The sequence below is a fragment of the Papaver somniferum genome, unplaced genomic scaffold, assembly GCF_003573695.1.
Source record: "Papaver somniferum cultivar HN1 unplaced genomic scaffold, ASM357369v1 unplaced-scaffold_81, whole genome shotgun sequence".
Classification (NCBI taxonomy): Eukaryota; Viridiplantae; Streptophyta; class Magnoliopsida; order Ranunculales; family Papaveraceae; genus Papaver; species Papaver somniferum.
The window spans coordinates 4962478-4980486 of record NW_020651082.1 but is presented as its reverse complement, the minus strand read 5'-3'; the positions used below and the strand labels follow the sequence as shown (position 1 = coordinate 4980486).

Below are 18009 nucleotides of genomic sequence, written 5' to 3'. Positions count from 1 at the left end.
ACTTGATACAAATTTAGCAATCAATTGCGTTCTCTCCAAAATCGAATTTTACTTATCTCTTTCTCTCGTAGACATGCATTTCCAAAAACCTACTGCACTTGGATTCACAAGGGCCACAACTTCCCTCATTTAACAAGTTCCATACTTTTGTGTTTATCTTTTCTCTCAACTGAATAGGCAATCGATATCAGTAAACCACCGAAGATGGATTTGGAGAAATCAAAGAAGAAATAATCACGATAATGAATGCTCGAAGAAGGAATTTCGTGATATGGAAAGCTCCCCACTGCGAGTGGAATTAATAACCAATGTATGTGGAAATAATTTTTAGTTAAGAATAATTAGACTAGTTAAACTGACGGATAGCAAACTAATGGATTTCGCAATCATATCGATGGAACTGAGTACAGAAAAAGAAAGAGCTACAAGTACACAAAATAACAACAACAGCAAGCTACACCATAGGTACTTACAATGGAAACTCAGACTTTAAAAGGTATTACAAAAAAGACGGGTTAAGGGACAGTACACTAGCTGTGTCCTGGCTGCAAAAATATATACTATCTCGGGGAAACCATATAGGAGAGATTGTGACAATTTGCGAGATATTACGGCGACAAAAAAGCACATTCATCACTGGGAAAGTAGTCAGAGGATGCTAGAAACTGCTTTGGCAATGGCCATCAGTTAATTTAAATTGGGTGTATTGATTCCTTTGACTTGGTGGTGCCTGGCTCATTATTCTTTACCTTAGAATTCCAACAGAAAATTCGCCAAGTTCATAGCTAGGTTTGCTACCCTATCTTGTGCTCGGGTCCAGTAAGCTGGTGGGGTTATATGCTTTTTAGCTTGTCCATGATAACATGCATACAGGTAAACAAAAACTGATATGTAGCGACTGAGAATAGTCCTGCATCATTGTATGGCATCCTAAGATCATACAGATTCGTGGGCAACCTTATCGTTGTGAGAGGGTTTTCAAGGTATGGACTTCAATATGGGTTTACGTTGAGGAATACTTGATGATACACGTACACAATCACCTTTAGAATGGATCGATGGTGATTACTTGTATTCCTCGTAAGTGATTTTTTCAAGGTTTATTTCCATTCTTTCCGTGTCAACTTACGAGAATAATATAAGAATATAATCCTAGATAATGATATCATTATTGGGTGATGATAAAATTATTGGGTGTTGATATTAGTGACCTGAACTCGAGACTTGTTATCACTAAAACCTTTACATGCGTATTGAGGTAGCTAGTCAAGCTCTCTGGCTCACTGCACGCAGGGCCGTCTTACAATAATTAGAGGTCCTATGCAAATTCGCTCATTAGGCTAGTTTTATTTATTTTTTTGGACAAAATTATATGTCTAGTGAGACCACCCGTTCACTACATGAAGATTTTCCCTTTCACTGTTGCTTTAAAGTATTGATAACATTTTTGCGCTCTAAATGTATTAAAAAAAAATCTCTCTAAATTTATTTCAAAAAAAAATAAATAAAAATATTTTCTCTATTAATCAATCTAAATTAGTAACATTTCTTTATTGATTTTGGGCCTTCTAAAAGTTCTGCCTAATCTCTAACACGGCCCTCTCTGCATGGTCACCTCAGTATCTTCAGTACGTGCATGTATCACTGGCTAGCGTTGGTGGGATGGTGATTAGTTTGTTTTTTCTTAACTTGCATTAGACATATTAGGGGATACTGCAATAGGCCTATAGGCTTTATTTTTTAAATAATGTTGTTTGAAAACGATTAATCTTGGACGGTTTTGAAGGTTAACTACTAATTAGCTAGCTAGTAAAATATAATAGCCGGGAGATAATAAAATTTAATTGAAGGGTTAGATACTAATTTCGATATTTATTTTTGGATTAGATGCTAAACAGAAACAACATTGAGTTGTGTATAAAGCAAAGTGGTACCGAGCTACTAGAATCACATTCTTCTCTGCTGCCTTGCTCATCCTCTTCCCTAACTATATATGCAGGTGGTGGAGTAACTGAAGATTAACATGTAATTAACTGCAAACTTCTCTAACCAATAGTACTTTCTTTTAGAAGTAGTTTGTGCGCGGCTGAGCTCTTCTTCTTGGAGTTGCCTCTCTTGTAAGAGAAATGGAGAGTGCAGATATTTATTCAGTAGAGCCCAAATACTACTCATCATCAGCTAATGATCATGAATATCATCAAAAAACCCAGATTATGATGACGACAAGGACTTCTTCAACAGTATCATCATCAATATTATGTCGACAAACTACAACTTTAACTCCATTAGCTTCTTTCGGGAAATTCTTCAGTTTCTTTCGTACTGTTTACGAAGAACATTATCCACCAGGCTTTCTGAAGAAGGTTAAAAATTTTCACCACCTCCGTTATTGTTAACGTAATATTCGAACTTCCACAATACTTATTCCTAAATTTGGATATATATATATATATATATATATATATATAAACAGGTAGTAGCAGAGATCGTAGCAACATTTCTGCTGGTTTTTGCAACTTGTGGCGCTGCAGCATTGAGTAATAGTGACGAACGTAGACTCTCCAAGTTAGGAGCTTCTATCGTCGGTGGGCTTATCGTAACAGTTATGATATATGCCGTGGGTCACGTTTCCGGTGCCCATATGAACCCTGCTGTCACATGCGCTTTCGCAGCCGTAAGGCACTTCCCTTGGAAACAGGTGATATATTTAAAAATAATTCATTTAGCTCGATCTTATAGATTTTACCGTGTTATTCATTTAGTGGTAGAGAGATTTAAAGGTACGTCACAACCAAGTTGCATAACCTAAGTTGTTATATATTAAAAATTTAAAACTTATGACAACTGATAGAGATAACGAAACTAAATCTTTGTGATCATCGTTAATGCCATGATTGATCAGTAAAATATCAAGTTCAATGTTATTCCGATTGATTAAATAAGTAATTAGTAACCGTGAGAGATTGGTAGGGCGGTTTGACGCCATGTTAGCTTTGTTAAACATGGATAACATATGGTACGTAGGTAATATATACGGAGGACATATTTTCAACAACCTCCAAGTTTGACGTACAATTTCATATCAAAACTATGTCATCCTTGAAATAATTACAACACACAGAATAATAAGTAAAGAATTTGATCAAACAAAACAAAACACTGTTTTTTTTTAAAAAAAAAAATTTAGCTTGACAAAATCAAAAATAATTAAATAGAAAAGACGTGTCTTCCCAATATTTGCTGTTCTAGCTAGCTCAGTAATAATAAACTTGATCTATTTATTCGTGAAAAATGAACCGAGTGTACCATGTGAGAGGGTGGTGAGGTCTATTCATGCCCCATCCCTATCCCAATATAGAGAGAGTGACATTTAGGTCGTTAGATCCCCTCTCGGTACACATGGAAACATTTTCATGGTGTGTATATCTATGATTGTTCCAAACTTCCAATATCCCAGCGTGTTAAATTTTTTTGAAGTTAAATGTAAAAAACCGCCATGCCATAAAACCTATCCAGCAAGCCTCTGTAGCTCTCTGCTCAGCTAATCGGTCTCCAATTTGTTTGTATGCAGGTGCCTATTTATGCTACAGCTCAGTTAATAGGAGCTTTGATTGCTTCTTTTACCCTCTTAAAGATACTGCACCCAATTAAAAATGTTGGAACTACTTCCCCTTCTGGAACTGATCTCCAGGCTTTGGTCATGGAAATTGTTGTCACATTTTCCATGATGCTTATCACTTCGGCCGTGGCTACCGATACTAAAGCAGTAATTATTTTCGCTTTCATTTTAGTTCATGAAATCATAAGAATCTCATTTTAGGTTTTTGTTTATTCTAGAAGATTTTTTGAAATGAATAACTCCATTTTCCAACCTGGTGAAATCTTTTCCATTTGCATTTTCAAAACTACAAACTGATTCATGGCGGTGAAAGTTTAGACAGTAAAAGTGACGGTAGTTGCAAGAGAGGAGCTCTTCTTTCGCTTAGACTTTTTTGCGCACCCACTTACACTTCTTACAAACCGGGTGTCGCCCAACCAAAAGAATCAGCAAAAGCAGACTCCCCCTATTTTGAAACTTGCATAAAGAACTGTTTTTGGCTTTTGCCAAAAAAAAAAGGACTTTCTATCCTGCTTGGCAACCAAAAGTAAAAGTCATTTTTGTGAACGAAAATGATAGATACACTTGGAAGTGTATGTACAGTGTGAGGGGAGGAATGGGTCCATTTCTGCCCATCCTATTCCAATGCAGAAAGAGTGACATTTGTACCTGAATCCCCTCTCGATGTATATTTTGAAGTGTATGTATCAAAACCCTTAAAACCCTTTTGTGAAAGTGGATGCAAAGTTTTTTACTTCACAAAAATAAACACCTTTTTGCTTTTAACTTTTGTCTCTATTAAACCACAATATTATTTTTTATTGTGGTATCCAAACGCCCCCTTAATTAGTTCGTAGATTGTTACTTATCGTCTTTTTCATGTTTTTCAAAAATCAAATATAATGTCACAGATCGGAGAATTAGCAGGAATAGCAGTTGGTTCAGCAGTATGCATCACTTCCATCTTAGCTGGGTAATATAGCTACCCTTACAATTATGAAACAGAGATGAACCTTAAAATCTAATCCTTAATTATGTTGGTTTTGAATTAGGCCGGTTTCAGGTGGATCAATGAACCCCGTGAGGACAATTGGTCCAGCCATTGCAAGCAAACATTACAAAGGATTATGGGTGTATTTTGTTGGACCGTTAATTGGGACGCTACTGGGTGCGTCGTTTTATAACATAATACGAGTCTCGGATAAGCCAGTCCATGCAATTTCGGCATCATCATCATTCAAAATTCGAAGGATGAGCAGCAATGCAGAAGAAAAACGTGAGATTGCACATGAAGATCCTCTTGAAACAATTTAGTTGATCTTTTAGTGTGTCTGTACCCAAGTATATGTGTGTATTTGCTTTGCGTTCACGTATCAAAGTAGAAACCCTTACTCGTCGTATCATATGTGCCTATCTACTTCATGTAAAAGCGGGCTTTAATAGGTATTAATAATAATAAGCGTGGATTTTACTACCTGGCTTCAATATGCCTCTGCCTCAGCCTTTGGTCTTCCTATTCCAAATGCATGTCCTTCAGCACTGGTTTGTGGTTATGACAAATATACACATCTGTCATACAAAAATATATGTGTTTTTGCCCATCCAATGGTTCTGAATCAATCTTTTTAAGCAATCGATGGCTCTCATTGCTTTAAAAGTCAAAGGAAGTGAAAGAGATAAATCGTGGCTCACACTGCACCCTCCTCCTATGCTCCCATCCAACGTCTCAAATTCAATTCTTCTCTCTTTATTTCATGCGTTACTCTTAGTAGCACAGACGTTAGGGCTCATAATCTTCTTCTCTGATATTAGGGTTTCCGATCTTCCCTCTTAGTAGAACAGTATAGTGCACCATTAGTTTCCGATCTTCTCATGAGTCTCATTCATATCCAGCAATCAATTTTTCATAGTACGTTACAATTGTTCGCCTACATAAACCCTAACAGAGGTCATCATCTACCCATGTTTCTTACACCTCCTCTCTCAAGAACGTTAGGTAACTGATAATTGCTTTTAAGTTTCCTAACTCTGATTTCGGGTTTCTCTTTCAATCACACATGCCATAGATCAAATATACATTTCCAAGTTATTTTCTTTGTTTTATTTCAGATGAAAATAGATGCCATCCATCTCAGGTAAATACTACTCCGTTTGAGCCTTGCACATTCATAATTTTACAAGTAAATTGCTTTGATTTATACTTTTGGTATCTTTTTAGTTCAGAAATTGTAACCTTTTCTTCAGTAATTTAATAATTCATGTCCAATGTCTATCTAATTTAACATTCTACTGTTTGTGTTGTCTACTCTTGATGTATGATTTTAAAGCAAAAAAAGAAGTCATACATATTTTGGTTGTTATATATCTTTACTGTACTTGGTTGATTTTGCATTTTAGATCTTGCAAGGATATCTTTTTTGTATAAACATCAATCCAGAAACACTAAGAGCATGGGGTATGGCATTTAGTTTGTCAATGAACTAAAATCCATGATTTTAGCTTACAAATCATGAGTTAATATTATACTTCGTTTTAATATCAACAATGATTTTACAATGACTAACTGTATAAGGGTTTCTTATGTGTCTTTGATAGACATGCTTGGCAGCGGTTGTCTAGGAGATTTTTGAACCAACATTGATGGCACAAATACTTAATTGCAGTGCCCAAATACTCTCAGAAAAATTAGTAGACATTTATACGCATAACTAACAGATAAATTTATCTGGGCGTTCGAGATTATGAAAGTATAATGATTGGAATTCACTGATTTGCAGAATAACTATTATGAGATTCATTATAAGCTTTCTTGATTTCTTTCTTCCTAAATTGCAATATGTATATATATTGTTTATCGCTTGCGAGATAGTAATACTAATTATGGAAAACGGTATATATATTTTCAGGTCGTGGAAATGGTAGGATATCATTGGGTTGGAAAAGGCTACAAGAGAGCTTCTGGAGGTATATACTGTGCATCTTTCCTTCTCTTTCAGTGCTCTCTTTTACTGATTAACTGCTTGATGACTAATCATGTCGTTATGATGATATTGAAATTTTTAAAGTACAAAAGAATATAAGAAACATCTCCTGCTTTTTAGAGTTAAGATCTTGGTCTTAGTTATTTACCTCATAGAAAGTAAGACGCACACCCTTTGAGCTTGATGCTATTAATTCCTACAGCTGTTTGAGAGGTTTAATTTTTGTTGGCTTATCAGAAGTATGTACCAATCACGAACTTGGTTGATCGATCTTCGTCTAGATTCCAATATTTGGGAGTGATTCTCTACTGCTTGCTAAGGGTAGAGTTTCAGAAATCCCTCTTCTGTGACACAAGCATGCACTCTACCTTGAAAAAAGTGAATTTTCAACTAAATGCATCTAAAAATCTGTCCAGCAGTTTGAAGAACAGGTATGACTCATTTGAGTTTCAAATTAGGTTTCTTATTTCTCTCTTCCAATATTTAACCACATATTGCTAATTCACAAATTTTCACTTTTGTTTTTGATTAGCTATTGATCAACCAATGGCGCAACAACATCATCCATCCACCGAAGTTTAGGTATGCAACTCTGAACTCTCAAGTATAAATTACTGTCCCTGTCTTTTTTATTAGATCAATTTCACTAGTCCTGTTTTGTTTATTTTTTTCGTATAATTGGACTTTAACATCTGTCTTTGTTGTGTGTTGCAGGGTGTTTATCCTACTGTTGATAGAATTATCTACAAGCACCGGACATCCATAATATTACTTTAGAGGAACATCCATAATATTGATTTAGAGGAAATTTAACTCTTTTAATGCTCTCTTTTACTTCTTTTTTTCTTTGCTACCTATTGTGCTTACCGTTGGTTACTTCAGGTTTATCTACGCGAGTAGGCTTGGTAAATTTTGATACGCCTGATCTGAGATGGAGGCATCCCATTTGGTTACTAATGCTTTTATTCTTAGTAGTTTGGTAGCGCTTTTCCATGTTTGATGACCATAGACCGGGGATGTAATCAACTTAGTCTCATGCATGTAATGCAATCACTTAAATACTGGAGTGTTGATAGGGGTGATTGTAATAAATGAATTTAGAAATATGAATAAGATGAGCATCCATACACAAACATAATGGTTAACTGCAATTCATAAGGAGAAGGAAATGGAAATGTAGGATGATATATAATTTAATGCTTATTGATTTTGATTTTGATTCTTATCTTGAGAAACTTAAATGTAAATTTTAGTTTATATTTCTACAATTAAAATTTAGTACATATTGGGTTGTTCGAATTATCTACAAGTACCGGACATTTATCTACAAGCACCGGACATCCATATTTTGGACATGTAAATTATTTCCACATGGCATTATTTGGTGTGTAATTCAACTGATTGCTATTTTGCATTCAGTTGACGTTCGTGGTTACATTTTGAAGAAAAGGATCCATGCGAGGGTTGAACATGTTCATATAGGTCTTTTTTTTTAGATTTTTTTTTTAGAAATGTTCATATAGGTCAAGGTGCAAAGAAGTGTTCAAGCTTAAGAAATTACAAAACGACAAGTAAATTGGGCTGTGCATTATTGAATGGGGATACAACTCCATTTCTGCTGCTCATGTTCTATTTTCTTTCAAAAATTATCAAATTATTTATAAAATCTATGACGTACTGTACTATTAAAAAAGGGCAACTTATAGAACCAGTATCACCTAAAAATCGAAGGTTCTCAAAAATCTTGGCACGCTTAAGTAAATAGTTTATGAAATGTCAAGCATATCACTAATTGATTAATTGGCTCATTTATTTCTTTTATTTGAAGGGCAACTCTACAGTCACCAAGTATTATCCCTCGAGTTATCCTGTACCATGTTAACTTTGTCATTCCGTGGCAATAAACTAAGAATATAACATTTAATGTGGGTGATATTTGTTCATATGAGTTGTTTATTTCTCAGAAAAAAGAAGAAAAAAAAACGCAACACACTGGCACAAGAACCAAAGCCCGGGTCGGTATGGCACGGGTCATATCCTAGTATATGTATATATAAGAATGGTTTTTTTTTATCATCAATATTTCGGTCCACAAGAAACGTTTACATAATGGTTTTAAAGAGAAACAAGTACATCATAACATGAAATAAATACAAAGAAAGATACAAAACATAAATAAATCGCGAAGAGAAAGAGAGATCTACCACGATAGCACCCAAATCTTGTAATCTGAGATTGGAGAGGAAATGGTCTTCGAAATTATAAATCGACCATTTTGATAGATTTTCTTCTTCGAAAAGAGATTTTCCTATGACAGAGGAGTGATATTCCCAAAAATTCTTCATGTGCAGCGAATAATCCGAACCTAGATTTATTTTTCTGATGAAGAAAAAATTGATTTTCGCCCGTGCCAAATCGGCGATGTACTTATATCAAGAAAACCAAACACGAACAAATCCGTAGAAAAAAACACTATAAAAGTGTAGATAAAATCGCCCAAATAACGAAGATAAAAATTGCTCTAATTGCGAAGAAATTATTGAAAACAATAAAAAAATAACTAAAAACAAGAAATCTTTGTTCGGATCTAGCCCCTAAAGGACTAGATTTGAGCAAAGGAAGAAGAAGAAGTTGATGGGATTTTCTCAAGTTTTTGAGAAGAGAGAGAAGAAAAATTGTAGTACTTGTCATACAAGAATGGGATATAAGGGTTATAAATGAATGTAATATCGCTATCTAGCATATGTATTTTATCTCCATAAATTATCATCCTTGCTTGTCATATTGACTTGCCTAGTTGGGTCGTCCTCTCAAACTAGTTTTTTTTCTTTCCAATGATTCTTGACGGACCGTGAGAAAAGGTCGATATTGAAAACCGCCTTTTTAAAGATGGGAAGGGTTTTCCCACGTGGATTAATATGGGTGGTTTGGGTCCCACTTATAGTAATGAGCATTTTTTTTCCATGTTTTTTCTAAGCATCCTCTCAAACTAGAAAAACTTAAAACCGAGAGATAAGGTCAAGAGAGAGAAGTCAAGTGAAAGTCAACTTAAGTCAACTGATATTTTCCTTTGATCCGTTGTTTTCTTCCTCTTTAATTTCTTCAAAACTGTTTGTCATCTCTTTATTTCTCTTCCTCTTGTCTGAATTTGTTTTCTGCGTATTTAATTAGTGCCTATTTACTGTTTTTGTTTACCCTAATTCAATTTTCTGTTTTCAATTTTTTTCTTACGGGTTTTTCTGATTATCTGTTTTTCCTATGGCAGATCTATATCTTTAATCTCTGTATGTCCAGTATCAGTGTTGCAGTAATGTCCCATCACATCAATTGGTGTTTATCAAGTTGGCAGCTTCAGAGTTGGCTACAGGTTATAGCAGTGGTGCATCAGTTTCAAGTTATTCTTACTTATCAACAACTTCAATCCTGCACTTATCTTCATCGGGGTTATCATCATAGCTATATGATATTCAAAATGGGTAACTTTTGTATCGATTCTCTTCTCTGTTTTCTAGCCATTTTATTCTATCTTATCTGGTTTATCAACACCTCATACCTTTTCTGTAGAATTTTTTCGACACCTCTTCCTTTCACTATCTATATAAATAGAACTCATCTAAGATATTTTAATCATACCCTTCTTAATCTTCAATCTTCTTTGATTACTCTCATGGCTAGAAATCATATTAGAATGGAAGAAACTTCAATTGATGAAGAACCTATTACTAGAAGGGTTGTTTCTCATTCTACTGATGTTATTTTCACTGGTATTAGAGACTGGAGATTCAGTTTAGCAGGCAAACTTTATGCAGCGGGTATTATGACATGGCAGGATGCGGAAAGAGCGGCTAAATTTATTTGGCCTCACCTTAGAAGAAACAAACAATGGTATGTGCAAGTAAGAACTCTGGATCCTAATATTTTCTCTATCAAATTTACTTCAGAAGATGATAAGAATGCAATTTTATTTGGTGGGGCTTGGAACTTTGATGGTTACTTGATAGTTCTAAAAGACTGGAATCTTACTATGGATTTTAATGACTTAGATTTTTCTGTCTCTCCTTTTTGGCTTGAATACAAGTACCTGCTTCCTGAATTTACTTATCCATATGTTCTTAGACTGTGTAGGTCTATTGTTGGAGAAGTCAGAGTTGTTGAGCCTGATGGTGTTAATGAACCTACCCCTTCTAAATATCGTGCTTTAGTGTTGATTGATGTAGCTACCCCTTTAATAACTGGTACACATAGGACTTAAAACATGTTCTTCTTTTGTGTGTGTATGATTGTGTTCTTTGTAATATTAGAATACTATTGTAGTTGTGTAAACTTAAAACTTACGCAGGTTTCGGCGCAACTGTTACGTCCAACACATTTTACCCTAATCCTTAATCCAACATATGTTGCACCATTTTGCGGTGGTGGGCGCAGCAAATTAACCATATATTATTACAAAAACGAAGAGAATTTGTAGGATCGTATATACGTGCATATGATGGTGAATTCTTCATCTTTTCCTAAGAGGATAAAAACGAAGGAAGATGGTTTACCAGAAGATGCCTTGTTTTCTATCTTTCAAAGACTATCGATCAAATTAATCTGTAAATTTAGGTGTCTTTCAAAGTTATGGCGTTATAATCTTTCTAATACTAAACTTATGCTAGAGAAATTCAAAACCATTGAAAATAAACAACCATGGGCGATCTTTTCAATCAACCATACGTCTACTCAATTTGTTGTTGGAAAACGATTAATAAAAAATAATTTTTTAAAGTTTTAATAAAAATTATAATTTATTGTTTTATTTTGTGAATGAAACTTTTTAGTCTCACATCGTGTAATTTCCAATTTTTAGTAGTTTTAAGAAACTATATAAACCTTTTAGTCCCACATCGGGGAGTTTTTCTTCTTAAGTTGTATTTGTCAATTATATAAAAAAATTCACTACTTTTGTAAAATCTATGGGAAAGGGGTTACTCTATATTTTAGAGGGACCCCTAAGGGAAAATATTTTATAGCGTTTCTTAAGAGTTCGCGATTTTCCTTAACGGTTTTTTCGGAGTTGCCAATCTCAAGTTGAGCATCTACTACATATGCTAGTAGTAGGGTGTTTTATCCTGGAGATATCTGTCCTGTGAGGGCTATAGCATCACTCTTGAGTGTAGTAGGGCGCTAATGTCTTAAGGGAAACGTGTTTAACACGTGACTCACTCTGTTTTTCCAAAGTTTTGCCTTGTTGCTGTTGTGGAGATATGAGAAGCTCGTTCGTTTCGTCAATCGATCACTTCCATTATAAAGGAGCTAAGTATCAATAACTTTTGCTTATTTGATTTTTATTTATTTTGATTATTGCACCCAACAATCTTAAGACATTATAATTTGTAATAATCGAAAATGGTTGGTTGGTTTGTGAATCATGGATGTTAATTGTGGAGTGAAAAACAAAAAACAATTTTTTAGTCATCTGTAGAGTTTCGAGATTATCTCTTAACCTAGAAAGAATTTCTCTGAACCCTTTTGACACAACGTATTAGACATCCGGATAGTTACCTATGTAAAATTTCAGAATTTTTGGAGTTGTAAAAGTATTTATTTGATATTTTACAAAACAGAGAAATGTTCCTGAAAAATTCAGACGGGCAAACTTTTGTTGTTAACTAAAGTATTTTGTACGGGGTAATCATGAGTTTTTTGATATGGTGGTTCAAATGAAGTTTGTAAATCTGGATATTATCTTCAAAACTCATATTTTATCTTCCGTTTCGGAACTAAGGTTTGTGAGATGTGGTGCATTAGGTGATTGGGAAATTACCGTGTCCGTGGTCAGAGTATGAACGAAGATTGTGACATGAAATTGAAAAGGAACATGTCTACCAGGCGCATGTGGATGAACACAAGTCTTCCAAAGCTGACAAAGGCGGGAATATCAAACACAACTCTAACCTAGTCTTCATAAGAAAGGTATGTTTCGTAAAACTGAATTCGGTGTTACTTTAATTAAGGGTGATTGTTATGTTTGTAAAATTTCGGGCCATACGGTAGTAAAGTGTAGACAACATAAAACCTTAATACGTAGAAAGTTAATGCTAATTTAGTTGAAACAAATTAGAACGAGTTCATTGACATGATGTCGGAAGTTATTTTAACAACCAATGTGAGAGACCAATAGGTGGACTCTGGAGCCACCAAGAATGTTTGTTGAAACAGAGACCTATTCACCTCCTATGAGAGGATAGGGGATGTCGAGAAACTCTTTTTGAGTAACTCATCTGCAATAGAGGTTGCATAAAAGGAAAAGGTCGAGCAGAAGCTCATATCTGTAATACTCTCACATTGAATGAAGTTTTCATGTTCCAAGCATATGAAAGAATCTTGTATCTTGTTCTATTGTAGATGAAAAAGATTTAAGATCTTAATTGAATATGGAAAACTTGTTGTAACAAGGCAGATATTTTTTAAGCAAGAGTTATAGGACTTTGGGTCTATATAAGCTTAACGGAAAAAACTGATGATGTGAACATAGTTGATTCTTGTGCTTTCTTTATGTGATTGATTGTTTTATGTGGTAAGCTTGTAACCGTAAACTTATAAGTCAATGCTTAACTGGATAGCATAGGCTGCGTACCCAAATTTAGTTTGGAATTTGAACACAAAAGTGAAATCTGTGAAGAATCAAATATGCTATAAAACCTTTTAGCACAAATGTTCAGAGTAATTCTAAGCCTTTAGAATTAATTCAGTTAGGCCTAGATGACATGAGTTCAACCCAAAATCACTATGGTAAAAGATGGTTTATAACTTCCATAGATGATTGTACGAGGTACTGTCTTGTATACTTGCTTAGGGATAAGGATTATGCCTTAGAATCCTTAAGATGTATAAACTTGAAGTTCAAAACCAATTAGAAGCCTTGAACATAACAACTGTATCCTTAAGAATATGATAATTGTCATGTTGATTAGTTCACGATTACCTGCGGCCTTGTGGGGGGAGGCAGTCATGTTAACTAGTGTATCCTGAATAGAGTACCCTTAAGGATCAGATGAAACTCCATATGATTTATTGAAAGGTAGATGACCTTCTTATGAATATGTCAAAGTGTGGGGGTGTTTGACTAAGATTGTCATTCCTCTTCCTAGAAGAACTAGATAGAAACCAAAAATGGTGATTGTGTCTTCATATAAGGTATGCTGAGTATACTTCTACATATATATTTTTGGTTGTGTGTTCTGATTTTTCATACTTTTGGTGTGATTTTTCTGACTTTGTTGTGAATACTATTACATGTTCAACACATCTCTTTGAACATGTTTATTCTTAAACCTATACCTCATTAGAGATGTGTTGTTGATCCCCTAGATTTATTTTCAAATAGTCAGAACTTATCTTAAAGGAATATTAAGTTAAGGTTGAGCCTAAGAGAAGTAAAACAATTAGACTTGAGACTTCTTATGAAGCCGACTTAATAACATGCCTAGCATAGTCTAAGCCCTGGACTTGTAAAGAAGCCTTGATATCTACTGAAACCCCATTCTGGTAAGAAGCTTCATTTAGTGAAATGGACTCAGTCCGTCGGAACCTGACTTGGGAGGTTTATAGTTTACCTCCAGAGAGTAAGACCATGAGATGTAAATAAGTCTTTAAGAGGAAACATTAGGTATATGGAAATGTAGAAAAATATTAGGCTAAGTTGGTAGCTAAAGGCTATAAACTAAAAGAAGGTGTATATTTCCTTGATTCTTATTCACATGTGACGAGATTTACTTACGTTGAGATGCTAATTGTTATTGCTGTCATAAACAAATTAGAGATACATCAGATGGATGTTAAGACAGCTTTTCTAAAATCGTGAAATTAGATAAAGAAATTTACATAGACCAACCTGAGGACTTTGTAGTGAAAGGTTATGATGACAAAGTTTGTAAGATGAACAAAATTTTGTATGGTTTATAAAATAAGCACGTAAACAGTGACATGGAAAATTTGATCATGTGATAATGTGTAGTGGATTTAAGTTAATGAATCTAACAAGTATATTTATAAGTAACTTGTTAAGGATGCCTGTGTGATTGTATGCTTGTATGTTGATGATATGATTATACTTGATACAAACATAGTTGTGATTAATTCCACTAAAAACTTGCGTTGAATGAGAACGTTGACTTGAAAGACTTAAGCCATGTTGATGTAATCTTAGGGATGAGGATTATAAAATAATCTAACATATGTAGTCTTAGTCATTCTCATTATTTTTAATTTGTGCTTAAGAGATACAATCAGTGTGATTGTAAGCCTTCTTGTACTCCGTATGATTATTCTTGTAGACTCAAGAAAAAAGGGTAATGGAGTATCTTAACTTGAATACTCAAGAGTTATAGGATGTCTGATGAATTTAATGAACTGTAAGAGTCCATACATTGCCTATATTGTGAGTAAGTTAAGTAGATATAATTATAGTCCAGAGCAATAGCATTCATATGCACTGAGTAGAGTATTATGGTACCTAAAATACTCTATTACCTTTTATTTAATTTATCAAAGGTATCTTGCTGTCCTTGAGGGACTTTGTGATGTAAACTGGATTGCTCAAACAAACATATATTGCTCAATTCATTATGGAATCTGAGAGTATTGAGTTAGATAAAGCACGAGAGGGAGCCGAGTGCCTAAGATGTTTTTTAGAAGACATTCCTCTCTGGCATAGGCCTGTGCCAGCTATATCTATACATTGCGTTAGCCAAGATATAATAGCTAAAGATGAAAATAACTAATCTCAATCGGCGTTATTTTCATTGATTGGATAAAGTCCAAGGAGAATATCGCACAATCTTTGACGAAAGGTTTATCCCAAGAGATAGTTAGAAATGCATCGAGGGGGAAGGGGCTTAAGCTCATGAATTAAACTTGCCATGAAGGATAATCAACCTTGTTGACTGGAGATCCCAAGATCAAGGTTTCGAATGAGAAAACTAATTTGTGGTGGGTAAAGGTAAACACTATCAGAGAATTTTATTCTCTGTCCCTTCCCTATGGTGTAGACGTGATAGTGTGACTGCATGTGAAGGATGACTTTTTAAGAAGTCTTAATGAGTTCTATAGTTTCAATTTAAGATTGAAGTGGGGTGTAGCAGTAACACTTTTTATGGAAACTCACCTATCTGAATGAGAAAATGGGCCGCTTCCTATGAGAGTATGAGCTTTGATTCTCGAGAGCATTCTGAGAAACAGGATATGTCCAGGGCCAAATTGGACAAAACGGCATGAGCTTGGAAGCAATCTTGGAGATATCACCCGTGGTTGTTATCACGAATTACATCAAATGCTAGAAGTTCAAGACATAGTTCACTGTCTCTAGAAAGTAATTCCGGTAATATCTCACTAAGCAAAGGTTCAAGAACTCATGGACACCTCTGCCTAAAATGGTATTTCCTGCGTTTTTTATGTGATTTTCGTTTTGATGGTTTTGGTATTACTGTAACTTAGGACCTAACGGTCACTGAGGGTTCACTAGTTCATGCTTTTTCACTTTGGTGAAAGATACCTATAGTCTCACCATGTGAGAACTAAAGATGAAAGCTCTCAATACTATTATGATTTATGAAATCCATAGTATGACCCTGGGGTCAACACACTTTTGTGTGAGGGAGAGGACGTAGAAATGACTAGTATGATTTCAACACTTGCACGATCAGTCTGTTTGGATCGTGAGGTTGGGATGTTGATTTACCAAGATCTATCTGTGTTTTCATGTTTTATTGAGTTTTCATTCATGTGGGGGATTGTTGGAAAACGATTAATAAAAAAATAAATTTTTAAAGTTTTAATAAAAAATTATAATTTATTGTTTTATTTTGTGAATGAAACTTTTTAGTCCCACATCGTGGAGTTTCCAATTTTTAGTAGTTTTAAGAAACTATATAAACCTTTTAGTCCCACATCGGGAGTTTTTCTTCTTAAGTTGTATTTGTCAATTATATAAATAAATTCACTACTTTTGTAAAATCTATGGGAAAGGGGTTGCTCTATATTTTAGAGGGACCCCTAAGGGAAAATATTTTATAGTGTTTCTTAAGAGTTCGCGATTTTCCTTAACGGTTTTTTCGGAGTTGCCAAGCTCAAGTTGAGCATCTACTACATATGCTAGTAGTAGGTGTAGTAGGGTGTTTGAGGAGTGCTAAAAAGTGCATATTTCTATATATTTTTCTTGGCATTTAACTCATCTTTTGTGCATTAATTCTAAATTTTATCCCATATTCTGTATTTTCTTAGTTTTCAAGAATAAATATTTTTATTAATTAATTTTGCATTTTTAGGTAATAAATAAAGTTTGGATGAATAGCGGAGCAGAAAAGAGCAGAAAAGCGGTGAAAAGCCGGGAGGAATTACACAAGGAAGCCGCGAAGAATGTTGTGCACAATACCAAAAGGCTAGAAGTGGGCTTGAAGAGGAAGAATTGTTCTTAAAGAAGACATGGGCTTGGCATACCCAATGCCCAAAACCCTCACCCAAGTCCATTTCCTATATCCATACCCGTTTCTCATGTAGCCGTCAGATTGGATCCATATCATCATCCAACGGTCGCCTCCTCTTCGTGCATCAAAGTCTGAAATTCCTGACCAACACTACAGCACCTAACTCCATCTGGCACCGTTAGTTTCGTTGTATATCTGCATCCAACGGTCGCTGCCAGCCTCTTCACTTTTAGCCGTTAGATCGATCCATCATCTCCACATTCCACGGCTCATCCTCGCTGTTCATCCAATTTGCTACAATCGCCCAATACCCGAGCACCCGATACCTATACCCTAACCCAAACACACCCTAACCCTAAAACTATCGACTTCACCTCCCTCACCTCCGTCTGCAACAGCCTCACCTTCACCACCTGCTCCGCCATCAGCCATGTCCGCCTCTGCCACCACCACAACTCTCACCAAAGACATCATAGCTCCTACCAACTGAAACCCACTCTTCCCCTACTCCTCTAGCTTTCTATAACATCAATTCCTCGATCTTTTCCTCTCACAGGAACCCTAGGTTATGGGTTGATGAAATAGATGAGCTAGAAAAGCAATTAGGGCATGGGAAGAACAAGAGAAGACGCAGGAGAGGAAATTGAAGTATGGGTCGACACTTTGGAGCAGTTATCAGAGATTAGGTGAGTCGATTTTGATTTCTATTTCACAACAGAAAACCCTAATTTTACAAATTGAAGATTTTTGGGAATTGTTGATTGTAACTAGAAATAGAAGAGTGGGTGAAGATAATTGAGTAAAATCAGAGTTGTTAGGTGAGTCAATTTTGGATATTTGGTAAACCCTAATTTCACTGATTTGGGGGATTTTTGGGTATTTTGCTTATATGTATAAATAGGTGTTAAGGGTTGTGAATTTGGGCATACCTGGACTAGCCAGTGTGTCATTAGGTTTAGGTTTA

General features: G+C 35.1%; 1 protein-coding gene across 1 annotated transcript; it reads left to right on the top strand.

The window, feature by feature from the left end:
- Nucleotides 1–1968: 1968 nt before the first annotated feature.
- On the top strand, nucleotides 1969–5072 carry LOC113345539 (aquaporin NIP2-1-like). The gene is made up of 5 exons (XM_026589301.1): nucleotides 1969–2363; nucleotides 2474–2698; nucleotides 3572–3766; nucleotides 4510–4571; nucleotides 4651–5072. The coding sequence occupies exons 1-5, from the start codon at nucleotides 2127–2129 to the stop codon at nucleotides 4910–4912; spliced, it is 981 nt and encodes a 326-aa protein (XP_026445086.1). The 5' UTR covers nucleotides 1969–2126; the 3' UTR covers nucleotides 4913–5072.
- Nucleotides 5073–18009: the final 12937 nt, after the last annotated feature.